Source organism: Haliaeetus leucocephalus, unplaced genomic scaffold (genome assembly GCF_000737465.1).
Source record: "Haliaeetus leucocephalus isolate CR32 unplaced genomic scaffold, Haliaeetus_leucocephalus-4.0 Scaffold808, whole genome shotgun sequence".
NCBI lineage: Eukaryota > Metazoa > Chordata > Aves > Accipitriformes > Accipitridae > Haliaeetus > Haliaeetus leucocephalus.
The window spans coordinates 641,805-656,537 of record NW_010973244.1 but is presented as its reverse complement, the minus strand read 5'-3'; the positions used below and the strand labels follow the sequence as shown (position 1 = coordinate 656,537).

Genomic DNA, 14,733 nt, shown 5'->3' with positions numbered 1-14,733 from the left:
GCGGCGGCGGCGGCTGGAGCCTCGCTGCGCCGGGGCGGAGGAGAGAAGATGGAGGCGGCGGTGGGACGCCTCCTCTCCCCCGCCGCGCTGCGCAGATGGGGCTGCCCGAGGCTGCCTGTCGGGTTTTGTCTAAAAAACCTGATAGACGGGCGGGGGAGGCGGCGCGAGCCCTGAGGGCTCCGCTTTTTGGGTAACACCCGATGCAGGAACCGGGAGCTGGGCGGGAGGGAGGGGTTTAGAAATGCAGCTGGTACCGCTGTAGAGCCGGGATTAAAGAGCTGAAGGGTCCGTCTGAAATGATTGAGAAGCTATCGTTTACCAAGCGGCACAAGAGACATGAGCAAGTTCATCTCAACAGGGGAGTTTTCTCCTGAGACAAAATTTGAGGAGTTTGGTGCTTGTGACCCGTGCTTCTCTGAAGTGGGTGTCCTCCTAAAGCTCCCCCTGCCTAGACTGCTCCTTCGTGAGGAAGAAAAATAAAGTAAAAGCAAGAAGTGAAGTTCTCGGTCCTTCCAGATACTTTCTGAATGTTTCTTTGCTGAGCCAGGATTTTGAGGCACAGCTAAGCTGTGCGATGCTTGTCTGTCTTGAATGCCTAAAGGTGGGAGAGTCTTAGAATTACTTCAAGGGAATTGGGCTTAATTGCAGATTGGCATCTGGTTTCCACTTTCCCTGCCATCAGGGGTTTTGTTGGGAGGAGTTGGCCTCTTTGGGGGAGTCTTCATCCCCTGGTTTGCTGAATTTTTAGCTGTGGCAGCATTTGAAAAACTTCTCAGGGTAAAACCAACTCTGAACAAGTATTTTTGTTTAATAATAGATTAAAACAGCCTGCGTTTTGTTATCTTTGGAGTGTGGTAGGAAAGTTACCTTGTTCATTTCTGTTTATTTCCTGCAGGGAGCATGCCTGCCCTTGCTGAGGGATGTGTATGTTGGGTGTGTAGGTTTCTTTGAAACCCAAGTTTCACGGTTTTCCCCTGCCAGCAGCTTTAAGTAATGGGCCTAAACATACAGTGGATAACATCTGATGTTTGTAAAGGCAGGGAAGGGAAAACCCTATATCCATCATATTCGAAGACCAGCTTAAGAATTTGTTGAGAAGTTATGTTGTATCTGCTAAGTGGGAGATTACAATGGTGAGAGATTACTTCACATTTCTGTGGTTTCCTCATCCGTGTTCCCTTTCTCCATTCTTAGGCTACTTGAGCAACAGCATTTGCCAGCTGGCTGAAGTGTACTGCTGATTTTTCCCCTAGAGTCTAAAACCTACCAATGACAGCTATTCCTACATGATTTGGGATTCTGGTCATCTACAAAGCCCTGTTGAGGGATTTCCTTCTCACAGTTACAAGGCTACTAAAAAGTAGAAGTGGGAGATAATCCTCTCTGCTCATGCATTTGGAGGGAGGGGCGAGGAACCTAACAAAACCCCAGGGCAGTCATAACTGCAGTTTACTCTTCCAGTTTGCCTGCGCAGGTGGGAGAAATTGGGCAAAAAACTTTTCATAGTAAGTTGCTAGCAAAGTGAGTTAGTAGGTAAGGGTCAATTCTAAGCACCTTCAGCTAAGTTCTTGTCAGGGAACACAAATACAGTTTCTGCATTTCTTTCCTAAGCCAAGACTCTCTCTGAATTTTTACATGTTATTTTCTGCAGTAAAACATAAAGACCTGAAGCATTTTCCTGAATTTGTATGCTGTTTATGAAATTTAGCAGCTGCAGTTGCAGTGGCTTGTGAATACATTAGGAATACCATTTTACATGTCCTAAATCAAAACAGATTGATTATTTGAATCAAATTCCAGTGTGCCCTGATTTTGTAGGCCAATATTTTCCAAGGCTGCCTTCGCACATAACAACTTGCAACTCAGTTTAATCTTTATTAAGTGACTCAGGTGGATGTAAAGGATCAGCTGCTGTAACAGCAAGTGGGCTGTTACTCCACCCTGCATGTGTGTGAGTCTGTCTGCATGGTGTTAGACAGTGAACTCATCCTGAAAATTATCGTCGCTGGCTTTCCCTACATTTATGTTCTGAATAGCCAAAGCAATTAGAACCGGGGGGTGGTGGGGGGGAAGTAAGCAGTGTAGCTGCACTAGAAAGTCTCATGTGTACCAACAAAAATGTCACTTGCTGTAATTGCTTATTTTGTTTGGCAGAAGAGATTTTATTTTTTTTTTAAATGAATTATCCTGTTGTTACAAACTATGTGAATTGTATCAAAATGGTAGTGCCAATAGTTTTGATTTATTAAGGAGTTGAGTAGGCAACTCTTGGTATTCAGGAGAGAAAGGCAGGTTTTTTTACAAGGAATCTGGTGATATTTTGCATTGGAATTTGTGTGTTGCTCCAGCTTGTCCAATAGGCTGGCAGTGTTAAACCACAATATTTTAGTTCTGTCCTCATTCGGTTATTGTTAAGTAGACTTTAAGATGCACAAAGGTTATATGTAACAAAATTTTTATTTCCTGAAAGGTAACTGCATCTTGTGAGTAGAGACTGTGAGACTGATGGACAAATAGTTTTACTTGCAAAGTCAAACCTAATCTTGAAAGGTTGCCAGGATTTTACTCCCTCTTCATCTTCCCTTGACGCCCATGTTCTTTCTCCTTGTGATTTCCCAACTCATATCATACCCTTCTATGGTATGTGTGTTTTAGAGGTGGACCTGGCTGTAGTGAGTAAAATGGAGGAAACAGATGGCAGTAATCATGGTAACATGTTGCACTGAGTTTCGAGGAGCAAGTAGAAATGCTGCTTTTCTTCTTCCCCATCTGTCGCAATGGTCATTATGGTCACTAAAGGTGAACCTCCACTAATGCAAAGGAGGCATTTGCTTTTTGCCTAGAGGTCACAATCAGTGCATTTTGTGAACACAGAAAATAAATAAGTGTGATAAACTAAAAATTACACTGGTTGTCAGTGCATTAAATTTTCTTCTCTTTCCATTTCTCTTTAAATTGTTGGTAACTGTCTCTTTTTTTGCCTTCTCTGGTGAAATTCTATATCTATTTATCTTACTGTCCAAATACTACTTCATAAGATTTGAAATGCTGCCTTCTCTCTTGCTTGTTCTTTGTTTGTATCATATTTTGTTGTTAAAATGCTTACATTCACTGTCAGCGTATTAGTTGTAATCTTTTATTGCTATTGATAACTATAAATACGTTAAGTAAATCTTCATTTTGCTGACCTCTTTGAGGAGGCATTGCATCAGCAGATTTTCTCAGTGGACAGGTGAGAGATTAGCAGGAGTTGACTTACAAAATTTTTTTTGTAGGACAGTAAGAATCATTGTCTTGCCAGAGAGAGATGTTTTAAAGGTACAGTTGCTTCAAAGGCAAGAGAAAGCCACATGGCTTGCATTGACGGAGAATGGGAAGGAGTGTCATTAAATGCTGCATTTCTATGGAAAATGGTTTGAAATTATTTAAGTTTAAAATAAGCCTATTAACAGCTGGATAGTTGAATACCAAAGCTAGTTTGTGGATGACATGAGAATGCTATTCTGCCTTGCAAGTCAAGACATGGGCAGTTGCTTTGCAAAACTTGCTACTACTTCTGGAAGGAGGGAAGCTCTCACAGGGACAGATTCTCAGGTGATCCAATCACGCTCTTTTAGGGTAACTGATGATAGTATCACAGTTGACTGGTGCCACTGAGTGTCAGTGTGGCACTAGATTGCAAGTGCAAGCACAAATTGGGTGTGAATGGAAAGGATGGAAACTGAACTTTGAGTTGCTTCCGCTTTGTTTTCTGTTTCTTAATAAAGGTTTAAAAAGTACTTTAAAATGGGAAATACTGCTCAGTTATATATGTACTTAGCTAATTTCCCCTTTGTTCTTTGTGTTATTTTCAGGAAACCAGATCTAATGAGGAATCAACAGATGAATCTGAGGTAAGCCTGCTTAAAATGCTTCACCCTTTAATCTGTGTCAGTGCTGGTTCTTTGTCAGTATGGAGGGAAAAATACTACCTTGTTGGTTGTTTTAGAAGTTTTGCTGGTACTATGTAGCAAGGAATGGTAATCTGGGCTTAAACTATTAAAAAGGAGCTGTGATTTGCTATTAGAAGCTTATTTATATTAAAAAAACCCAGAATTGCCCCATTATAGTAAAATAAATTCTGTTGAGAGGCAAATTTAAATGCATGCACTTCTGTTTTGATCAAATAAAAATTTAATTGTCAGTATAATTATATATACAGTAATACTACATTCAGGTAATTACTGTGTTATTTTAATAGCTTCACTTCATAGTCTAGTTTTAATCATGTTCTGTAGAGTCTCTGTTCTTGAGATGACATTTTGTCAAAAATTGTCTCATGTTTTGGAGAGGTCGGCCTACCCTGCTGTAGGTGCTGGAAAAAGTGGGCTGGGGGTAAAGAGAGGAAGGGAGCTACAGAGGGTTCAACAATTTGTCCCCAAACAGCAGTGCAGTAACTCCAAACCTGCCATCACATGAAGGAACCATGGGAGATCTGGAAAGAGATAATTGACTTCACCGTGGTCTAGGGTGGCGACAAGAAGGAAGAAATAAGAGTGGTTGAGCAGCTTCAGTTGTGGACACCAGGAAGAACAGATGACACAGAGCAGGGTATTACCTTGATGGAGTGTTTTCACCCGTAATGTATCTAAGTGAAAGTGGCTCCTAGGCTTCCAAAACTTTAATGGACTTGCTGTTAGGAAGATTTTCTGTTCTTCACCTAGGGACAAATCTTCATGGTTGGGATCTAGGTTTAAGCACTAAGCAGGCAGAAGTCCTAATTTCCAGGACAGTGGGTACTGCAGAGACTGCAGTAGTGGATTCTGAAAAAATCTTTTCACAGAGGATGGTGGCTTTGTTTCTTGTGGGATAATTTTTGTCCCATCTGCCTTTGATGAGTGGCTGTCTGCAGTGGCACTGGAGGGCACTCCTAGTGAGAAGCAAGGATTTCTTTGGCCTTTTAACATTGCTGTGTGGAACAGCCACCTGGACCAGACTTTTTTTGCCCAATGTGAAATGGTTTCATTCTGGTTGTTGCTTTGTGATGTGAAGTGTGCATAGGCAATGACTGGGCAAAGACTCACTATTTAGTAGAATAATTATTAGTAGTAGAATTTAGTAGTAATCCTGTCAAGGGTTGACATTCACAGGACGGTGAACACAAACACCTACCTGCTAAGGTGGTTTTTTTTCTTTAAAGCCTATTGCAAGCGAGAACTTGTTTTAGTGGCCTTTTTAATGGCCTTTCAACATTTTAGCCTGTAGTGAATAAGTATTTACAGCAGAATTAATCATAAATGGGTTGCCAGATTGTTGGGGTTTTATTTGTTTTTACCTTAAGTAAAAATAGGCATCATGCAGCTTTCACAAAATTGACAGTCATAAAATTTCAACATGACCTCTGTTAACGTTGATGTCTATTTTTAATGTTAATTTCACATGTGTCAAGAAGTGAAAAGGAAATTTTCATATTCAGAACATAGATGTTGGATCAAAAGGACAATCCAATTGTCATTCTAATGCCTGTGAAAATGTTTTTCATGAGTTGTCTTCAAATAGCAAGTCCAGTCTGTAGTGTCTTGACACTACACAGGTAGCTGATGAAATGAAACTTTGAAACCATGTTTAGAAAGTACTTAAAGGAAGTAGTGAACAATTTTTACAGTCTTAGTGTTTACATCACTTGTTAGACTATTTCTAATGATCATTCACATAGAAACCAAAAATAGTGGTAGGCTCACAAAGTCTAAATGTTGTCAGTGCTTGCTTATGTTACTTGAAGTATGGTCAGAGGTAAGATTGAACTGATGGCTTCACTCTTAGCTGTTGTGATCATAAAATTGTATTATTTCTTTTGGGTGGCCCATAGTTTGAATAATCAGGGATAGATTTTTATGGTGGCAGTACTAGAATCTGAGATCCTAATCCTTGCAACCTGTGTCCAGTTTTACCCATTAAAAATAAAATATTTATGGCGTGGAATTTGTAGACATCTTATCATCATAGTAATAAAGATTTTTGCATATACAATTGGTCTTGCACTTAATTTAATTTCTTCCCATAAAATGGAAAGTTATTACTATTGGTTTCAGAGGGCACATGGCATATCCAAGTTATACTATAGAAGTCTTTTCTATTATGGAGGAACACAATTTTTAAATTCCTGGTTTTGAGTAAATGATGTCCCTGTCTGAACTGGACATGTAAACAAAATATGGAAACAAAAATTTTCTGTATTTTTTACACTGCTGTGCCATTATCTTAGTAAAGGATCAAACATACAGTGCTTCTGTTTTGTGCAGCAGCTCTTTTAGTGTCATTCCTTTAGCAGCTCATCTTAAATAAGATGCTAATTCTAACTTACTGCTTGCTTGGTTTGTTTTGAATGACAGGCTCTTTAACAAATGCCAGGGTGCTTATTCACACAGACTTGGTATTAGAGCTTTGTAATAGGCCTCAAATGTGGGAGTCTGCAAAAATTGACTGTCTTGAATGTACGTCAGCTAAAAGCCCTTCATTTTAAGTTTGGTTCCAACTCATGCTTCCTGGGAAATTGAGTTCCTAAGGCTGCTTAAGTGTTTAATAGTTTTCAGCTGTTTTGTCCTGGTTTCAGCTGGGATAGAGTTAATTGTCTTCCTAGTAGCTGGTACAGTGCTATGTTTTGAGATCAGTATGAGAAGAATGTTGAGAACACTGATGTTTTCAGTTGTTGCTCAGTAGTGTTTAGACCATAGTCAAGGATTTTTCAGCTTCTCATGCCCAGCCAGCGAGAAGGCTGGAGGGGCACAAGAAGTTGGCACAGGACACAGCCAGGGCACCTGACCCAAACTGGCCAACGGTGTATTCCATACCATGGGACGTCCCATCTAGTTTAGGAACTGGGGGGGGGGGGGGGGGGGGCGGCAGCTTGCTGCTCAGGGACTAGCTGGGTGTCGATCAGCAGGCGGTGAGCAGTTGCATTGTGCATTGCTTGTATATTCTAATCCTTCTATTATTTCTGTCATTTTATTAGTGTTATCATTATCACTATTAGTGTCCTCTTTTCTGTTCTATTAAACCGTTCTTAACGGACGAGTTTTATTTCTTTTCCCGATTTTCTTCCCCATCCCGCTAGGTGGGGGGGAAGTGAGTGAGTGTCTGAGTGGTGCTTAGTCGCTGACTGGGGGTTAAACCATGACAAGTTTAAAATCAGAATGTGTAAAATTCAAAGGTGTTAATTAGCAGAGGTGGTGCATATGTTCAGATGCTAAACAGACCTTTCAGCACGGAGATAGTGGTAGTTACTTGTGTCAGCAGTTGTAGAAATGTAATAGATCTTTCCTGGTAAATACAGTACAACTTACATGTTTATTTCATATCCTTATATACAATAAGGGGGTATTATAAGCTTTTTCTTTTCCTATAGACAGACTGCTATATATTATACCACGTTATGATGGGGAAGCAGTATATCTAACACAGTCTTTTAATTCTCAAGAAAAAACCTACTTGATTTGCGAAGTAATTCTACTGCAGTCTTGAAGCACAATTATTTTCTTTTTGTATCTTATGGTTGGTTGTTTGGTTTTGCTTTTTAAATTGTGCTTGTGAAATATATTTGCTTTATTTCTACCAACCCTGTCTAATCATCAAATATGCTACATTTGGGGCTAAGCCTGAGCAGGTTGGTTTGGCTGAAAAGTCCTAGTACAATGTGGTTTCATTGGCTTATTAAAATTTATTTTACAGCACCTGGAGCTACATGTTTGGACTGTCACATTTGATGAGATCTTAAAATAGACAACAAAGTAATCTGACTTTTGGCTCTTTGTAAGCTGTGGAGGAAAAAAGTCTGCATAAATTATGTACAGCGTGACTCTGAATTTCTGTTTTCAAATTAATTTTCTTGCTTGCAATGTGTCTATTTCTGTAAAATCTTACTTTTCTCAGTTGAGCTGTTTTCTGTCAGGCAGATACTTACATTTTGCCAGCTAGTTAGCAAAAGATGATGCTACTAAATGTATAAATAAATAGTTAAGCTTCCTTCAGTAGCAGTGCAACGTGGTGGTAAGGTGAGATGCACAATGGTTTTTTTTCTTGCTTTTAAGTTGATGCTGCTGCTCAGCTTGTAATTTTGTCTTTGAAAGTTTTGCTTTTAATGAGAGAATCCTGTTATATTACATAATGGACTGTTGTGGAGTGGTTTAAATAAATTTTTATTTTAATTTAGAACAAGTGACCTTTAATTTAAAACGAGGAATAATTAACAGTGGAGTAGTGCACACAACAGCATGTATTGTGAAATGCAAAATGCACCTATGAATCACTTGCATTCTATGAAGAAAGGAACTGGTTTTGTATCTCTTAATTCAAAAGAAAGCTTATTAAAGAGCCAGCTTGAGTTTCCCTGAATGTCCATGCTGCTCTGCACTGTATTGCTATAGAGTGTGTTTATTTACAGTGTGTTATAGTTGCACAGTATGGCAGAGTCACCATTCATTATGTTACACTGTGAAATCTTGTGAGGTCAAGTGAATGTTATTTTTGTTTTCACTGTATATGTAGTGCACAAAACATTCCTACTGAGACTTAATTTGTACTGATAGAAGCATATATTGCACCCTGGAAAATTACTGGTCTGCATAAATTAGTCATGGTTACTTCAGCTAACTTGCATGTAGCAGAAAAATGTTTGGAACCATGCCTCAGTGTCCCAGGACCTACAGCTTCTGTCTCAACCTCAGACTACATGTACAGGTTAATTATGGTCTGCCTCTTTCTTGCCTGCCTGCCACCCCCTGCCATCCCCCCCTTATAAAATGGAGCTATAGTTTCCTACCTCTGAGAAGTAAAGAGAGGGTTTCAAACCCTATTTGTGAATGTGAGGTACTTGTAAAATTAAAGTAATGCTATATCAAAAAACAGAACCTTCCAACCTGATGAGGGAATCAAAGCTAAGTTGTCATCCTGGATTTTGGTTAGCTATTCGTTAAAATTTTCTGCTCCTTTCTAATTTACTGCTGGGAATATGAGCAGATTGCCCTGATCCAGGATGTATCTTCTTTACAAGGAGCACTTTTTCAAGAAAAAGTATCACTGGAATCATAAAATGAATGCTAAGTCCCATGAAATGTGATTATGGAAGGAGTTTCAGTGATTTTTTTTTTTTTTTTTTTTTTGGTGGGTGCTGCACTACAGGGTAAATTTTTTTGTTTTGTATTGTTGGCCTCCTAAAGGAAACCACCCAAAAAAAAAAGCAGGTGGGTGCAGTTGTAAATTTTCTGAAAAAAGTTATTAAAAATAATAACTTTTTTTTTAAAAGTTGCATTAATATGTGCATTGCTGTTTTTTTACCAGGTACCTGTGTGTGTTAGTAATCAGTGTTGCGTATGTTTCCAGTCTAGCACTTCCATTTTTTTATCTCTTGGTCTTAATTTTTTTTGGCTGGTGTTCTGATCTTTGATCGCTGGTACCCTGTAAAAGGGATGTGTTTGTTCATTTAGTTTATTCTTTTAGTTATTTAAACACTACATTAATAAGCTCTACGAGAGTTTGTAGAGACGAAAGTGTTGTAGAAATTCTTCGTTAACCCAGTGCTGAAACAATTTCTGGTGGTTTAGAAATATCCCTCACTGAGACATTTCTACCACTGAAATTGATAGCGGTTTTGTTCTTTAAGGTTTTGAAAACCGATCAGAGCAGGAGCACAGTTAGTAAACATGTAAGCCTTAAAAAGAGGCAACTAAAAAGCCTTGATGTTTTTTTTTCCTTTTCAGTGCATTCCAAATCTTAGTCTTGTTGGTTGGGTCTGGATTAGGTCAAAGCAATTAAATAATTTCAAGTAAATAAAGCGTCTGATAAAGAAGGCTCCTTGTCATACTCTGTTTCCATCAAAATGTTCTCTTAACATAGAGTGTGGAGCATTGGGCTGGAAGAGGTGAGCTCTTCTGTGGCTAGTAGCTTTTGAAGGGACATCACCATTGCAACAAAAAATGGATGGTTGAAAAGTACATTTGGCTGGTGTACCTCAGTCCAACTTGCCTTTTTTTGATCTCCTGTCTGACCCTTGGCAAAGTACTTCTTTTCATCATGCCTCTTTTCCTTATTATTGAATAGCTGTACACTAGGTTGCCATTTTTCTCTTCCAGTTGTTTTAAAAATATAAAATGGGAGGAAAATGGTCAAAAAGCATATTCTGTTTCACATACCTGAGCAATCTGAAGAGAGATTGCTTCCCCCCGCATGCCTTTAAGTGAAATTGGCCTTTTAAATGGGGAGAATGGAAGGAAAAGATATATAAATTCCAAATAGAAAGTTTTCCTCCTTATTAATGAGAAAATGTATCATGCAAATAATTTATCAATTTGAGTCAGTAGGATGAGCATAGTAAATTATTTATTGAAGTTTAAATGGAATCTTTTAATACATTAATTTGAAAAACAAGTTTGCAGTGACTAGTAACTAACATTATAATATACATCGTTAGAGGATTGACTTGCAGGAAAAATGGATTATTGCTATATTCTTCTAATATCTTGTGGTTTTGAGTGAAAATTAGATACTTCATTTAATGAGCTATTAATATTAACCAGAAGTGCCTGTTCTATCTGTGTGTTGTGGAATACATAAAAAGTAAAAATGCTGCTGTGCATGCTACATAAATTAAATGCAATTGCAAAGCTAGTGTGTTAAGAGAGTATGCAGATGTGACTTTTCCAAAATACTAAATGTATTCATCTGGGTGGAATAACGCTCTGGGCTGAAAAAAGGAAAGTTGCAGGGAAATTCAGCTTTTTACCGTCTTGCTCTTCCACTGTGGTAAATGGGTGAACTTTAAAAACTGCTGTTCCCAAAACTGCACTGTAGGGTTTTCATATGCAGTACATCACAAGGTGGCAACCAGGCTGCTCAAGTAGTGTTCACAGGGGAAACAAATGTTTGCCCAAGTTCCTTACTCAGCAAAAGAAAAATACAAGTAGAAATGTGTAGTTTCATTGAGATTTGAACTGTTTGGATTTTTCAGTGTTGGAATTGGATTTGGATGTGGAAGATAAAACAGCCTATCCTGTGCTGCCTTGGTATGGTGCACTTGATGTGGATGGACTGATCCTGTGCTTTTGAACACTGAAGTGGATTTGAAACTTTTCAGGTGTTCTTTGCCACACACAAAACTACCAGTAAAATAAAACAAATTGGTGGGAGTTGAAATGAAACCAAATTGTACTATATGGACTTCTTACTACTCTTTTTTTTTTTTTTTTTTTTTAACATGCCATTTATGATGATTGCTCATGTGCAGTATGTCATCTCTGTGTTACTTCTGCTTCATGACTTGGCTGGTGCCCAGCTCCTTCAAACCTGGAGTGAATCTTCAATTCATGTTCCGCAAATATAGTGTGATACTCTGTATACCACAACAGTTTTGTGAAGAAATAAAATGCTCTCTGCTTTGCCTTTCATCTGTGTGTCATTTTATACTGTGAATGCAGCCCATTTTGATACATATTCACAGGCAGCCGTATCATCTTAATTCCTTGCTCCTGGTGTATGTCTGCATTTTCCCAAAGAGATCAAGGTATTAAATAAATCCCTGTGGAAAATGCATGGGGAGAACAGAAAACTGCTGTGTGAAATGTTACCATCCTAATCCATATTTACCAATTTTACAGCCAGGTACTGGGAAAGTATTGGTGATTTGCCTTGTGAGGAATCATAAAGGAACTGGATGGGAGGTTATTCACTTCACTTCCTTCACTGAGCTAACATTACTGTATTTTCACCACAGAATTAGGGGAAAATATTTTAGCAGCATAAATCACAAATGTGTGTTCATGGTTTAGAAATTTCAGTCTTCATGCGTTTTGTTGTCTTGTGTAGCAATAGTTGCAGAAGAGAAACTAATTCTCCTACAGGTTGGACACTTGAATAGGTTTTTAGTATTTATTCCAAACGATTGTAACATTTATTCCAAACTATATTAATTCTCACAAAACTTATATATATAGGGTTCAAAATACAGCAGCCTGTGCTCTTTCGCACTGTGTCGTGCAAGTGTTCTACAAAACTTGAGTAAATAATCGGGTCTTTTACAAAGAGAATAGTATGTCCTCCATGCCTGCCTCAGTAATTTGTTTGTGTTTTTGTTGAAATTGCTACCCAGGTGGTCACTTGAAAGCAGTAATTTTATAATATGCCTCTCTTTATAGGAAATTTTGGGGGGATTTTTTTTCCCCGAAAAAAATTTTGGCTAAGCAGGCTAATAAACAAGACTGTTGATGTTTCTAGCTTTTATTCACTAATGCTCTGCTGGCTTTTGAACCAGTGACTTAAAGATGAAATGCTCTTTGCTATTCTTATTCTTAAACCAACTAATTTATTTTTTCTGGTTTGTTAAAATTTTCTTGTAGGAACAAACATTTTAATATGAAAGTAACAGAGGAAAAGAGGTTTATGCTCTCTCAATAAGTTTTAGTCTCCAGAGGGTCTGGTAAAGTGCTTAATATTTAAATTCAGCACAGTAAATAGAACAAGAACTTGCAATAAAATTGTGTTCCAATTTGTGCACAATCTAGCAAACTGGGCTTTTGAAGGTTAAAGGCTTTAGTCTGAGTTTTTCTTGGCATCCCTTTAGTGTTAGAGATCTGTTTGCATTGAGAGAAACTGAGTCAGGATCCTAATCCTGAAAACGGCATAGGTAGTCCCTTTATCATTGAAACAGGAACCCAAGTCTGGAAACGGTATCCTAGGGATGAAGAAACAGTAGTGATGAAGCTGCATTTTGTAATAGTTATGTATTCTTCTATTATAATGCTCTTTGTTCGCTCTGTGTCACTTGTTTCTTCAACACAAGTGGATATATCTGCCAAAACAGTAGAGGATAGAGTGCTTTCTTCTGGTTTGCTTTTGGATTTGTTTTTTCTTTTAAAAGAAGGCAGGGCAAGACCTAGAAATGGGCAGCAGGAAAGGTGTGGTGTTTGCATCATTTTAGAACATAGGAATCTTTTTCTAAAAAGCAAATACAGCTAGATCTATTTGAAGATCTTTAATACATGACTTTGAGGTTTTATCTTTTTAAGGACTGAATAGGCTTTTAAATTGCACTTTATGTGTTTCTTGATTATATGAAGTAACAATCCACTACTGTTTTTGCAACAATGAAAACAAATTTTGGCAGATCTTTGTACTGTGAATTTCCAGCTATTTTTATCAGAAATAATGATTCCTTAAATTATTTTTCAAAACCAGTGTTTAGGCTCCAGTTCTGAGGAGAAACCCGAGTTGGACTAGGGGTTTTTCTGACTCCCATGTCAGAATGGCAGGCGATACGTTGTCCTGTGGGCAGTTTCCTTCAAAAATGGCGGCATCAGAGGTAAACACTGAAGAAGTCACATGTTACAGCAGAAGAAATTTGAGTAAATAACTATGTCTTTTACACAGATAGTGATATGTCGTCTTTGCCCGCCTTGGTAATGTGTACCTTTTGATAAATTTGACTTCTAAAACTTTCCAAAGGCAAACCTCCCTCCTCCCACCATTTCTGACCAGAACTGGTCATCATCTTCAAATAAGGTGAGCTTTCCAAATGGTGCTGAGTAAGACTCTGCTTGGCATGCACGCTCAGTGCAGTTAATCGCAAGTCAGGTTACTCAAAGTTGCTGTAAGGAAACAAAAAGCATGTTTGCTTTTGGGGTAGAGGGAAGTGGACAAATGTCCAAAAATATTCTTGGAGCCCTTCTTATATCAAGTAGATGATACACCAATTCCAATTTAATATGTGGGTTTCAAAGCTTTTACCTCTCATCTTTAAAGTACAAGTGATAATCTGATGCCTGTGATCTTAAGGCAAGAATAGGATTTATGAAGACTGAGTGTTTCGTGACTATTAAATGGGAATATAACAAGGAAGAGGGGGAGAAGGCTGATTGACACCATCACAGATATAACCTAGGTGTTATCGTACTTAAAATTATGAGTATGACAAACTGTTTAGTGGATAAAGGTTAGGAGTTTTTCTTCATTTTCATGTTCTCAAAAAAAACAAAACAAAAAACCTATTCAGTGTTATTACCAAATAATACAGGGACTTTAAAACATGATCTGGAATGGAAATTGAAGGGATCTCCAAACTGTGTTGCGACATTGTGATGTTACTTTCTTAAATTCATCAAAAGACACCAGCAATTTGTTACAACTTGCCTTTTAATATTTTCTAAAACTGCTTTAGGAATATTCATTCTCCTGCATGTGTTATGTCACATGCTTCTCTGGTGTGATGTTTTCAGTTGCAGCAGATTTTTTGCTTAATTTTTTAATTCACTAGCCATATTCCCGTGTATTGCAAATGGGCAGTGTGTTCACTTGCATATGTGAACCCTGAATTAGTAAGATAAAATTGCTTTTTCCTTCCATGTATTTGAAGAACATCTATGCTGTTAAAGCATGGTAGGAGGACACGGAAGTACAGGATGGTAATTGTCTGAGTTTCCGAATCCTCTTGCTCTGTCCCCCCGAGTGTCTGTGAGTTGGCGTGGGTGTGCTGCTGGGATGGGAGGTGCGCTCTGCGTTTCCTTAGCTGAATTTAGTGTATTTGCTGAGCTGTTCATTCTGGGTTCTGCTGTCTCGTGAACAGCTGTTTCATGCCAGACTGTAAGCAGTCATTAAAAACTCTGTATAATAGGAAAGCTGCTCTGCCATGAAGGTTGCCTGGCTGGAAGTGAGCTTCCAGCTGAAGACATGGTGGCTTTGAAGAGTAAGAAAACAGGGGTCCTGGCAGGC

General features: G+C 38.5%; 1 protein-coding gene across 2 annotated transcripts in view; it reads left to right on the top strand.

Annotated features, from left to right (window-relative positions):
* Positions 1 to 14,733, top strand: part of VPS41 (vacuolar protein sorting 41 homolog (S. cerevisiae)) — a 110,018-nt gene that overhangs the window by 261 nt on the left and 95,024 nt on the right. For both annotated transcript variants that reach the window (XR_775282.1, XM_010581769.1), the window contains exon 2: positions 3,855 to 3,893. Coding sequence is in view for 1 of the 2 variants with exons in the window: in XM_010581769.1 (XP_010580071.1) it covers positions 3,855 to 3,893 (39 nt within the window). In the remaining variant the exon portion in view is untranslated. The remainder of the gene's footprint in view (positions 1 to 3,854; positions 3,894 to 14,733) is intronic.